The 13,911-nt window shown below is 27.9% G+C and overlaps 1 protein-coding gene across 5 annotated transcripts in view; it reads right to left on the bottom strand.

Annotated features, from left to right (window-relative positions):
• The window catches only part of LOC132950987 (protein furry), a 114,899-nt gene that overhangs the window by 49,751 nt on the left and 51,237 nt on the right, over positions 1-13,911 (bottom strand). For all 5 annotated transcript variants that reach the window (XM_061022631.1, XM_061022635.1, XM_061022633.1 and 2 more), the window contains one exon: positions 10,702-10,854. In XM_061022631.1, the coding sequence (XP_060878614.1) occupies positions 10,702-10,854 (153 nt within the window). The remainder of the gene's footprint in view (positions 1-10,701; positions 10,855-13,911) is intronic.

Below are 13,911 nucleotides of genomic sequence, written 5' to 3'. Positions count from 1 at the left end.
ACATTTATGTTATTTTAAGAACACTTTTCCGAATTATATAAATTATAAGTATATATATTCCGAACGTTGACGTGCATCAAATACTTAACGAAATTCGAGACTATTAACTCGTTTATGCATGCTGAGTTACTATTATAATAATACATATTTTTAAGAGGACGCCATACCATGTACAATGTGCATGTGCTGGCTTCGTCTTACTGACGCACAATAAAACACATTGTACGTTCAGAATAATCCATTTTACTCTGTTGTTTTTAATACTAGAGTGAATTTACCTATTATAAAATTTAAAGGTAAGAATATTATATGAGGACCCACGTAGGTTTGTATGCTGATATTTTAATTTTAAAGCAAGTTATGGTCGTTTTAAAATATACAAAAATATTTTTAAATATATTTCTTCAAAATAAAAATGTCAAAACAAAACTACGTGGATAATATGCTTAATTCTAATATTAAAATTTCATAACAGGTCAATTCATTTTGATATTAAATACAACAGAGTAAAGTGTATTATTCTGAACGTAAAATTTGCTCTGGTGTGCGTTCGTAAGACAGAGACAACACGCGGGTATGACGTCCTCTTGAAGTCATTTATTAACATAAAATCTTTTTTACTATTATGTAGCTTAATCTTGATTAAACATCATGCCCAAATAATAAAACATAAATATTATTATTTTGTTTGTGTAATATCTGCTTACATTTTTCATTTATTTTCATTATTACTTTTCCCCTCCGTATATATGAATGAATAATGATATAATACTTATTAGACATTCTGACAATACTATGTAATACGAATTTGGTAAGTATCCCAATATTCCAAGGTTACTCAATAAATGATCAATCTAATATTAGGGACTTTAGAGTAAAGTTAAGTGCTTATTTGTAGTTAGTATTTTACGGATATAACTATCTTATACTAGTATAATAATATAGTGTGTATGCTACTATACTGTATACTTTAATGAAGTTTGTAGCCATGCGATTAGGCCACCACACGTAAGCCGCAAGGCTTTATGTTCGGCAGCGTATCTTAGTTGTAGGCCAGTAAGGATTTTATGATTTTTAAAAACCGAGTCTGGTAAGACTTAAATTTATGCTACGGAAGAAGATTTTCTTTAGTATACAATCTAAAACTGTTTGATTATATAAGTCGTTGAGAACTACTATTTAAACCGCATGTGACGAGTATAAAATGTACATAATATTACCCATTAATTAGTATACATACTAGTAATGAACGTAACTAGTGTGTGTAATATGTTAAGAAAAAATATTAAGTGCCTATATTGAGCTTCTAAGTTTACGCGTATATACATTATTGTAATTTATAATATGATATTATTATCACTATCGCCTATCAGTATAATTATAACAGTGGTACAAATTAAATATTTTATGAAACAAAAGTGTCGATTTTGGAGAGGTTATAGACTTTTTTTTACAATCTTTTCAACAAATTAAACCTTAATAGTTATTAAATTACAAAATGAGTATTTTTCATACAGAATTTTACTATTAAAAAAATTATTTGAATTCGATGAATTTGATGAATTATGATTAATCTGTTGTAATAAAATATTATGTCTTACGAAAATAAATTATTAAATATAATTAAAAAATGTTTTTGGTACTCACAAAATACACGTACCTATATGCCTCTTAAATAGTCAAGGTATTAAAATGTTGTCATATTTATATGTACAAAATGCTAATACTGTCTAATACTAATTATTGATTAAAAACAAAATAACCTAATCAATTGTTCAAAACAGATTTGTCATAATTTGTATTCTTCTATAATCAATTTCTGAATGGGAACATTTCGAATAGACTACCATAAAATACCAATAATTGTCTCTAAAAATTACTGTTACTTAGTTAGTCTCAAATTATTAACTTGTAAAAGATAATTAATAACATTATAGTAAAATACAGACCATTAGGTACTTAAAAATGTCCAACCTAACATATGGCTATACTTATAGTTTATGGTAATGGTCAAAACTAAAAATAAATAAATAATGAATAACAAATGATATAAATCATATACAAATGCGCAAAACCAATATACCTTCTTCGTTATACTCATAAGCTAAAATCAGTGACAACGGCATTTGAATACATAATTAAATCATAAGACGACCCTGTTAGGTATAAATTCATGTTTTATTTATGATATTTTGAAACCCCAGTATCTATTATAAGAGTACCTGGGTACGTATACAATGTATTCTAACTTCTCAGCTGTGTTTATATTCAAGGTTAAGGTATCTATATAATGAGCTTAAATTATTATAGTATTTTTTTTATATTCTAAAATATATTTAGATATTTAAGATATGAATATCTTAATGACATGTTTATAAGTAAATAAGTGGGAAAGCACTAAGCAGTGCCACCCGACAGAAAAACGTGCTTCTAAAAATAATTTAACTTTTTTATTTAAATATTTTTCAAAAAAAAATCATGGATACGAGATTAAATTATATTTTTTTGAGGAGGCCAAAGACAAGAGTAAAAGCATTAAACCTCATTTACAAAAATGCTTAACCAATTTTGATAACATTTTATACAATAATATATATGTTCTAGGCCCAGGGATGGCAAACATGATTTGTTCAACGTGTTAATTTGTGACACAATTAAAAAATTATTACTAACATACAGAACATTTTTACAAAATATAAATTAAAAATTAATGATAAAAATATAGAAACAGTTATTAAAAAAATCAGCTTTTATTGTTTGTTTAGAAACCTCCTGATTCATACTGCTTGAAAGATTTGTTACGTCTGGTTGATATGCTGTTGCTTGCAAGGCAATCTTTGTGAAAAGTACTGAACACTGTACCAACGTATCAGGTTTTAGGGAGTAATATTTAGCCATTTGGGCTATGTTTATGTGTGAGCAGTAAATGGACATTATAGTGTTTCCGAGAATCGCTGTAATGCTGCGTCGGGCAACCGCCACCGGATGCAACTCTCGCACGAGCACGCACATGTCAATACTTTGCAAAAAATGAAATATATTTTTGTTTGCATAACTATAAAAACGACTAAAACTGGTAGTAAATTAAACAATACATTCTTCCTGAAGTTCGATTCTAATTTCGAAAAAAAAATGGTTAAATTATAAAGCGTCTAGACTATGCTTTTTTGGAATCACTTTATTGATTTAAAATCAGATTATCGGATTTTTAGATTCAGAGCGGAGCGAGGAAGCTAATGGTTTTACAATGATGTTTATTTTATTTTATTTTTATATACACAAAATTTATACCAGAAGGAGTGATTCGATTTCAACATATAGTACCTTATCTTTTAGCAAATTGGATCAAGATGGTACTTTAGAGAGGTCATTTTTCGATTTTCTCAATAGTTATTTAATGCCACGGGAAAAACTACTTACAAATTATGAAAACCGCTTAAAATGGGATTTTAATTTCTAACGATTTATTTATCAACGTAGCAACGGATAAAAAATTATAATATTATAATATTAATTCAACTTAAAGGCTATAATAAATAATAAAAATTAAAACAATCCAGACTGATAAACCACCTCCGCTCAGAACCGGTTTTCTTATACAATGATATTATATCATTGAATTCAAGTATAATACAATCTATTATACATTGTCACGCTTGTAACCTACTGTATAGCAGAGCGACATCCACTTACCCGATTTTTTAAAACTTAATTTTAGTCTTTTAAAATTGAAAATTGAAAATCGACTTTCTAAAACGTCTAGATATTTTGTCAGAGTTCATACATGTATAAAAAATTAAAATCGGACAAACCTAAGTGTGTGTAATTTACCACCGCTTATTGGTCTAAAACGTATGAAAAATACGTGTGCTTGGATCCCCTTAAATAACACTAAGAATATTTGAAAAATTCATTGGTAAAATCCACACAATGACAGTGTCCCAGTACAAAATATAAATAATAATAATAATAATGATAATAAATATAACAGTACGTCATTGCGAAATATAGATTATTAATACCTATAATTATGTACAATCGATAATTCAGTTTTGTTGATAATTATTATATATTATATGTTACTTAAAAATCTATAAATATACATGGGCACATGAAAGTCATCCGGGTGCAATCGAAATTTTCCCTCGTGCCATCCTTAATCTAGCGCAATAGGAATCACATAATAATTATATTATACATTTGAGTATAATATGTTACTCCTATATAAAATACTGAATACTACATTATTAAATCATAATTCATAACATATCAGTCACAGAGTTGTTGTGTCACAGTAGATATTATATAGAACATCACGAAAAAAAAAAATCGTAAATTATTCACTTTTTATAAGTTACATATATAGTTATAGGTATTCGTATTATCATCATAATAATATAATCAAGACAATATAAGTAAAAAATAAATAAATCGCGTATAAAATAACAGAAGTAGAAAATATTTTCGACTCACTTTATACATTTATAATGGGACGATGAAAATGACAATATAACTAATTGTTTTTTTCCCTTTATTGTTTGACAGTAAATTATTCATAATTGAAAGGACAATTAGTTTATTTTTAAAGTTAATTATGGCCAAGTATTATAATTATCATAGTATATGTATAAACCGTATAATAATTTAAGATAACGAACATAATTTGTTTAACGTAGCATAATTCATAATTCACAGATTAAACATACCGTTAATTAAGTTTGTAAGATTGATCCTAAGTATTTTAAATTATTATTTCTCAATTTTAATATTACACAAAACAATAATCATTTTTACAAGCCATGTTTGTATATAGTACATTTTTTGAAAATCGTTATATTAGAAAATATCAACAATAATTTGGTCATTTATTTTGCATAGTAAATGGGTTTTATACCCAAAACGATATATTATTTTAATTAATATCATAATATAAAAAATAGAAAAACTCTATTATAATAAAATAGATACATTTGTATAGAAAAATAATGTTATTAAAATGATCGAGTGCTAAAATCAATTAATGATACCGTAAATAAAAATGAATCTATACAGGTGTGGCTAGATTCATTATATAATTAAATTGATTACAAAAATGTATATTTATATTTTGTGAGAATATGATTTAATTAACGAATTTTAGTAATTTGGAAGAATTCGAAAAATAATGAAAATTGTACTACTTATTTTATAATATGATACTATATATATGATACGTTTCATCATAATATATTATATTATGATGAAACGTAAATATAAATAATTTGCATCGTGTGTTTATAATTATTTTAACATAAATTACCTATACATTCTATTACACTGCTAATTTCCACGAAAATATGTATTTTATCTAGACGTTTAAATAAACAAAAAGTAATTTTTAATTACAGCCATTATAATTAATAAAATATGATAATATATATTACGTGACATTAGAGCATTTCACTTCAGCCATTTTCAAAATATTTATTTACGACATTCTATAAACAGAGATTTTCTTCAAAATATTATATAAGTATATTATCATTATAAGTTGAACGACGGGTCATTCCATAAAAAAAGTATATTATTATATTGTGTGTTTTAATAAACACATGGAAACATAAAATACGAATCATTTTGAGGAAATGGCTGAGAAGACTGAATGTTTGATCAAGCCATAAAACAAGTACAAAAATAAGAATCAAACAAAACTCCTTACTTTACAAATATAATGACTCTCTGAAGAATAAAAACTTCTAAATGATGAACAGACAATCTTTATATTATATACACCCACAATCCCACATATTACCTAATGTCATTCATATTCTTTCACATAGAAAACGCGTCTTTAAATGGAATTTATTTTTCCTAAACACTGATAATTCGGTGATAAATATAACATTGTAAGTAATAAAGTAAGTAAAATAAATCTTTAATACGATATTACCTTATTTGAGATAATAAAATATGTATAATACAGCCATAAATAGGCATATAGGTAAGCCCGAAAAAATAGCGAAACACTCAATATATTCAAAATATTTATGTAATATATGTAAAATGTATTGTAAATAGGAAAGAGAAATCGATTTAAGATAAACAAAATAGAGAAAGAAATAAGCATAATTCAATTTAAAAAGAAAATTTGAACACAATAGGTCAATGATAAAATATAAGATTAAATTTCATAATTATATAATTCGTTTTCTATATAGTAACATTTTCACCACTAACCTGCACCATTAAAAAATAAAATAATACAATACTTGGATAGGTTTGGGACGTTTGGGTACAGTTTGTACAGCTATAAAAATATATAATTTTTTTTTTTTTTTTAATAGCAATAACAATATTTATTGTTTAGATGTTTGTGAAAAACAACCGTTACTTATCAGTTTTGAAAAATCAAAGTGTAGTTTGAAAGGAATTTCTGATCAATTAGATGTGAATATAAAAATAGCGTCATCAACAACCCTTCAAAGGTTCAAAAAAAGGTTAAAAGGGTAATTTAAATTCCATGTTGTAAAAATGGTTTGAGAATAGGGAATATGACACCGTCCTAATGAAAACCCAACCATTTTTTTTATCATAATTTGAATGACGTCATATTATAGAGGCCCTTCATAATAAATAAGATATAAGTATACTTTATGTATAAACATTATTATGAACACATCATCCTGCAACTTGAATTGCTTTACTTCATTACTACATAATATAGGAGACCATGTGTATTTAAATGAAAACAATTTTTATGTTATTTGTCTATCTGTGAAATTAAAAATATTTATTATGTTAAATTTTCATTTGCCTTGATTATCTCTTATTTAATATTTATTAATACATTTATACATTATTTTAACAAGCAATGAAAACAATTTTAAATACAATTTTTAGTTAAAATAATTTAAGAATAGCCGCATAATCTGTATCTGCAGCAGATACATCACATTTACATTTTTCTTTACATGCTTAATTGTTATGCCTTATATTAAATACGACCAATAATAACTAATGATCTATTGGATAATTAAATTCAATAAATTTTTATAAATATTACAAACGAAATCAGAACAGTACTTAAATACTACCTATGTAAAACTGTTGTTATATCATCTTATTTTTAGTGTTTGTTAGTTTATTATAATAGTTAGTATTTGTAGTTCGATGATGCATATGATCTGAGGCCTGAGACAACATTGCGTAATAGTAATAGAAATAAGAAAAAGAAAAATGTATTAAAATATAAATATGTTTAGTTATAGAGAAATTAGAAATAATTTCATGAAGCTGATGTGCTGAGATTACTATATCAAATTTAAATTAAATATCGCCGCTCGAGTAAGAAATGGGTAGTCGTAAACGATTGGAGAGCTAACAAATGTACATATATTTTTGTGGTATACCATGCTCAGTGACGCTATTCGTCAACTTTTTTTTTACTTTTCCAATGTTTTTACTTTTGACTTACTAAAGTATAAAGTAGATCTAATTTTCAATTAGAGTACTAGACATTTCCTCAATATTGAATATTAAAGCATTATTTTTCTGCTCTAAGTGTCTTCAAAACACAAAATAATTAAAAAAAATACGTCAATTGCTTTGAGTATAAAAATCATAAAGTAATATGATGATAATATTTTAGTAATTTATTATAATACTTACATTACTCAAATAACATACAAAAAAGTAAACTTAAAGGCATCTAAAAACTGTTAATAATAAAAACTAGGTACTTAAACTCTATTTTCATTCAACAATATTTAAAAAATGAAAAATAGTTATCAAAATCAGAACTGTTTGAAAAAAGACAAATATAACCTCAAAGTGAAGTAAATAAAAGTAATAAAGTAAACAAATATTTTAATATTTCATTTTTTTGTTTACATAAAAAATATTATTTTCGAACTTTTAGTTGGATTATAAACGGAGATATAGCTTAACTATGGCACTGCATCTGGTCTCAAAAATTGTAATCCGGCGTTATTTTTGTCTAATATGGTTTTTCGTTTTTTTTATAACATAAATAGTTTTTTTTAAATAATCACAATGCATACACTCCCATAAGATTCTGAGCGGAGCCAATGAATGTATTTAATTATTTAGTGACCCCACTAAGTTTAGAATTTACCGATTAATTATGTAGTCAATAATATTACCACCAAGTGCTTACCTTTCATTTCAAATATGTTTTTAAACATTAAAGTTGTAAGTACAGATGTTTAAAATGTCCTTCATTAGCCAATGTACAAAATTAAACAGTTTTCCTCTTATAGTGTTATACGTACCTACATTAAAATGAACTGTCGGTAGGTAGTAACATTCCTCAGAGATATTTAAATTTTAACAGCACGTAAACTCAGTAATAATATTGTGCTACTGCAGCCTGAAGGGAATTTTAAACAGTTAAAAGCCTTTTAAAGTTTATTTATTATGTGAATCACAGGAATAAAAATAATTTAAAAAATGTCGGTAAAAAGTTTTGTATCGTTGGTAATTATGATTTTTTTATTTTTAATTGTACAATGTCCACAACATTTTATTTACAGATACTTGGTGTACATAAAATAATTTTTACTCAATATGAGTTCGATTTACTTGGAAATAAGGACTAATCGTATACTATACTTTCACTCGTAAAATATATGAAATGGCTCTACAATTAATTGTACAAATATAGAAAGTATAAAAATAATACATACAGACATAATATTATAATAAATAATAATTAAGCGTTCAATTGTAACAGGGGTTATATGTCAAAAAAATACAATATAAAAAAGACCGCTAAGAGAGGAATTATCATAAATACAGTAATTGGTAATCAATTTTGTACGTATACCATATACTTCAAAGTTGAAACCATAATAAAATTGTATGTGTTACTAAGCCACGTTATGGTTAAAAATTACGAAGAATTGTGGAGAAAATGAATGTCCGGCGTTAAATAAATAATCAACCAGATGTGATATACCTACATAATATTTTAACAAAATAATTTAATTTTAAACAATATATGAGTTGAAATGTTATATTATTATAATAATATTATTATGCGGGTACGAATTGTATAAAAATTAATTTTAAAAGTGACACATAAAATTAAAATATATACTATGCAATGAATGTGTATTATGTCGGTATTATGTTTTGGACAGCTCTGTATTATTATTGTGACGAATATTCATTCCTATTCAAATCAAATTATCAAAATATATATGCGCTTGTATTGTTATGCTACTATTACTGAGCTTGGTTGTTAAATCTAAACATTTTAGGAAAATTATTATTCTTACTCAATGCCTTACATGCCTGCACGGAAATAACGCGCAGTTGAATACATTTTGCGTAGTTACGAGAGGTGTACGCGCGTATACCTACTCAAAATACATTTTTTCACAGACGAAACCAACCATGGTATGATTTTCTCGGAGACAAAGGCCGTACATTAGGCCATTAATTAATCAAATTAACGACTAGACATTATACCTAGCAAAAAATTATTACATAAAACAATATAAAAAGAGTTTAGGTTCGAGATGATAGCGGTGTAAACATTACGTATGCGTAAACAGTGAAATTGTTGACAATACGAATATTTGGACGGAGAAGTAATTGTTAATAATAATATTATACCTATAGGAACAATTCATAATTCACTTTTCGGTGGCGATTGCGGTGTTATTGTTGGGACGTTGTTTAGAAACATATTTAGAATGACAGAAGTCGTACACATTTTTGTCATAGGTACCTAGTAGGAATTATAACTTGTAAGATGTAAAATAAAAATAATACTACAATGTATTAATTAAGTACCAAAAATATATTTTAGTATCTTTTGAAATATTATGTGTCACCAAAATTAATAGATAATATTTCAAAATAAAAAGGAAGTTTATTGGAACTTAAAACTCTAAAACTTTCAAGTTTTAAAAATTCATAAATATAAGCCAACATTTACTAAGTCCACGTACGACTAAAAACTTATATAATTTGTAATGACTTTAACAAGACTGTATTTATACTTACATTCTACTTTTGCTGAAAAACTCTAAACGAAATTTAAACTTCTTAGTTCTTACCCAATTTGCCAATTTGTGACGATAAAAAGACTAAATCTTTCAGTTCACTTTCCTAACATCGTAATTGTAATTTGTTAGAAGTCGTAAGTTCAAATGTATTTGTCAAACGAGGAAATAATTTTTTATCCACAAATAATTTACTGTTCTAGTTTGAGTTTAAATATTTATATAGAATTCGAAGATTCTAATAGTAGATATAAGATCATGTATAACTCATGGTTATTAACATATGAATCATCTTTATTTAAGCTGACTCCATATTTTCGTTTGTTCCAATACTATTCCAATCTATGCATTTTACAAAAATTGCATACTAAGACCGAAGCACTTATACCAAGTTTTACCAATTTATAGCAAATAGAAATTGTTGACAAAATTAATATTTATATGAGTTATAAATAATGTTGTATTAGGTTACTCCGAAAGAATAGTTTTTTGTGACATACATCATAATATTCCCTTTGGTTAAAAAAAATAATATCCATTAAAAATTACTTATGTTTTATAGTAGACTTCGATGTTGTTTTCAAAATACTTAAATCCCAATCGCATTAAATTGTTCTTCAAAACCTAAGCTTCTACAGATTTTCAGCCAAAACTAAATCCCACTAGTAATACGATTATAGAAATGTCTAACCTGAAAACATTGGCATTGTTAGTTCTGGGTGTATTTGAGCAAGCTGCTGTGACAAATTGAACTGCGATTGGCAAAACGTAGAACTCAAAAGTACATCAACAATTTCCGTATTTTTTTCATTGTCAAAAGATTCGTGTTTCTCTCGCCCATCACCTGCAAATAATATAAACATAAATTTACATTCGGTAATAGATCCAGAGTTATTACCTATTATAATATGTATATAATTAATTTATAACAATAACATAAAATAACAATTATCTAGGAACATATTACATTTAAATGTTTAAATCTCGCGATTGACACCAAACAATATATATCAATCAATTGTTCACACCATATAAATATAACTAAAACAATCCCCATTATATTTAATAAATTCACCTACCTATTGTTTTAAAAATTAATACTTCAAATAATGGAATATTTCCTTACAGATTTGCAATCAAATAATAATAATATACATTTACGCAAAAAGTAAATAATAATAGTAATATTAATTACGTTGATACTTCCAGCATGAATAAAACAATAGCTATTTGTATGACCTACTTTATATTGTATATAGTTGTTTGTCTAAATAATTCTTTAAAATAAAGTTTGTTTTTTTTATTTCCGGATTATTATTATTATTATTTTTTATAGTTTTTGAATTATATATAGGTAGAACAACAAAATATTCCACAAAAATTATACTTAATCACTTTCTCCGGTAATTATATTTTAGAACGGGAAACATAAGTATTGATAATACGTTTTATGTTCATGAAATACAAATATCAAAGTTTCATAACATAATATTTAATAGTACTTTGTTGATTGTATGCCAATTAATAAATATAAATTGCATACAAGTTTATTAACATACGTAAAATGGTGTTATATTTTGTACGAATAACGATATACTATAAAATGCTAAAATAAATAGGTAGGTAGTTCATATAGGATGTAATATAAAGTTTTAAATTTTACTCAAGCCAATATTGTAATTTGTAGCATACCAATACAGCAAACGAATGAAAATACAATTAAAAACGCTTTTTGAAATGTCAACGCACACATTAAATCATTAAACTAGGTTAATAAAATCGAGGTTAAAACAAATAAGTAATAGTATTACTAGAATTTATAAATTTAATGTGCGTTTATAATAATAACAAAGGTGGATAACGTAACTTTATTATTCGAATTCTCTAGGTATAAATATTATAAACGCGTGCGGGCCACGAAATATTGTTGGCATTCCAGCGATAAATTACCGGCGCTGGTAACCTATACGTCATGATGTTTCAGAGGTAAACGAGAAAGAAAAAAAAATAATAATCATAGTAACGATAAATAAGCGTAGGTATAATCCCGCGAAAATGAATTGCGTGTTTCCGATTGCGCGCGGAAGTAGCTGCAGACGAAAATGCAATATTCCATTTTATTATTATGCTCTTATATAGACTATATATACCCCTCGGAATGGAATCTTCCGGTATTCTGTGATACATTTGTAGATGTGATCGACATCATCGCGGGATAATCTACAGCATCACACGCATCGTATACCACTCTATTCATTCTGTATGATATTGAACCGACGGTGCTGCATTCGAACGTGCCGGTATGTGTCGTAAACCGAGGAGTTATGTTTCATATCATCGTGAGTAGATGTAATATAATATATTATATTGTATTACGTACACGTACGTGGCGCCTGCACCATCATAGATAGGAGTATTGCACGCGCTTTAGGCTGCATATATAGGTACGTGTTTATCGGCGTATAATAAGTAGGCATGATAATATACAATATCGTCGGTGGCGAAGACAAGTGATTGGCGTATAGGACGTTTTAAAGACGCGTGCAACAGCTGGTTTGAGGACGACGACGACGGTGTTTTTAAATGTTTCGGAAATCCGACACTTATTGAAAAAATAAATATTTCGACTTCAAATACCAAATAAATTGTACGTTACAGAGCATTGCATATTATCATCCGCGCATATTTTCAGTGACCGTTTTGGAATTCGGCCGTACGTTCGGTTGCCATGGCTAAGAGCACTTTACTGTCCCGCGAAAAGCGTTTTCCGGAGATGAAAAAAAGCGCGAATCTCTGCAGCAGTAGACCCTATAATAGCCACTCTCTCGGATCGTTCTGCAGCAGGTGCTGCTCGGAATCAAAATATGTCGCAGTAAGAGATAAATGTAATACATATGTATGCGTGTATGTATGAGATAAATGGGGGACGGAAGTCGTCCCGTCGCACATGCTTTATAGAATATTATTATAATATTATATGAGATTCACTCCTTAAATAGTATAGTTCTATATATTATACACTGTATAAACGTTAAGAAGTAGTGCGTACGCATATTGCGATGTGCCAGAGGGATTGAGCCGGATAGAGGGGGGGGGGGGGGTGCGTAGTGACACGCGAACGGGGGTAGTTCGGTCCCTCATCGTAAGAGTAAAATTACTACACTCGATGACATCGCAAGCACGCCTATCGTCCCCCCCCCCTCCCCCACAACGCATTCGACGTGTATGACACGGCTGTCGAGGCGAGTGCCCTTATGGCTATATATATATATATATATATATACCTATACAATATACTATATATAATATATTTATATATATATATACATACACAAACACCGCGATACTGCGCGATATGAACGCGTATATCGTATTATCGTTGCGCATAAAAGTGACAATGAACGATTGACAAAAATGTCATTACGCCGCCACGTATATCGTATACCTACCTACCTACTTGTCTAACCAACTTATATCTACATATCATTAACGAGTTACGCGTGTGCGTGTTGATGGATTAACGCGCGTTGTAGGTACCTATATTATTATATATACGTGTTATTAGCAGATCGCGTCCACGAAAATAATAATAATATTTATAAATTACATTATGTACAACTCGTAGTGGAATTATTATATCTATGCATAAACCACCTATCACCCAACATAATACGACCTGCATCGGTATAATAATATATTATATAGGGTCGCATTACAAAGGTGCGCCGACAGTTTGGCCGCATTGCCGGGGGGGGGGGAGGGGGCGAGGGAGAGCGATTAGGGTCGGCGAGAGATAGGTGGAAGCGTGCCGTAAAACGTGCCGTTAGTCGTTACTGTGCAAGTTATACTTTTATTATATTATACTGCTGCGGAGAACTCGCCGGTCTGCGTCATTTAGCAA

The sequence above is a fragment of the Metopolophium dirhodum genome, chromosome 8 (genome assembly GCF_019925205.1).
Source record: "Metopolophium dirhodum isolate CAU chromosome 8, ASM1992520v1, whole genome shotgun sequence".
NCBI lineage: Eukaryota > Metazoa > Arthropoda > Insecta > Hemiptera > Aphididae > Metopolophium > Metopolophium dirhodum.
The sequence above is the reverse complement of the archived record's forward strand: the minus strand, read 5'-3'. Positions and strand labels throughout refer to the sequence as shown.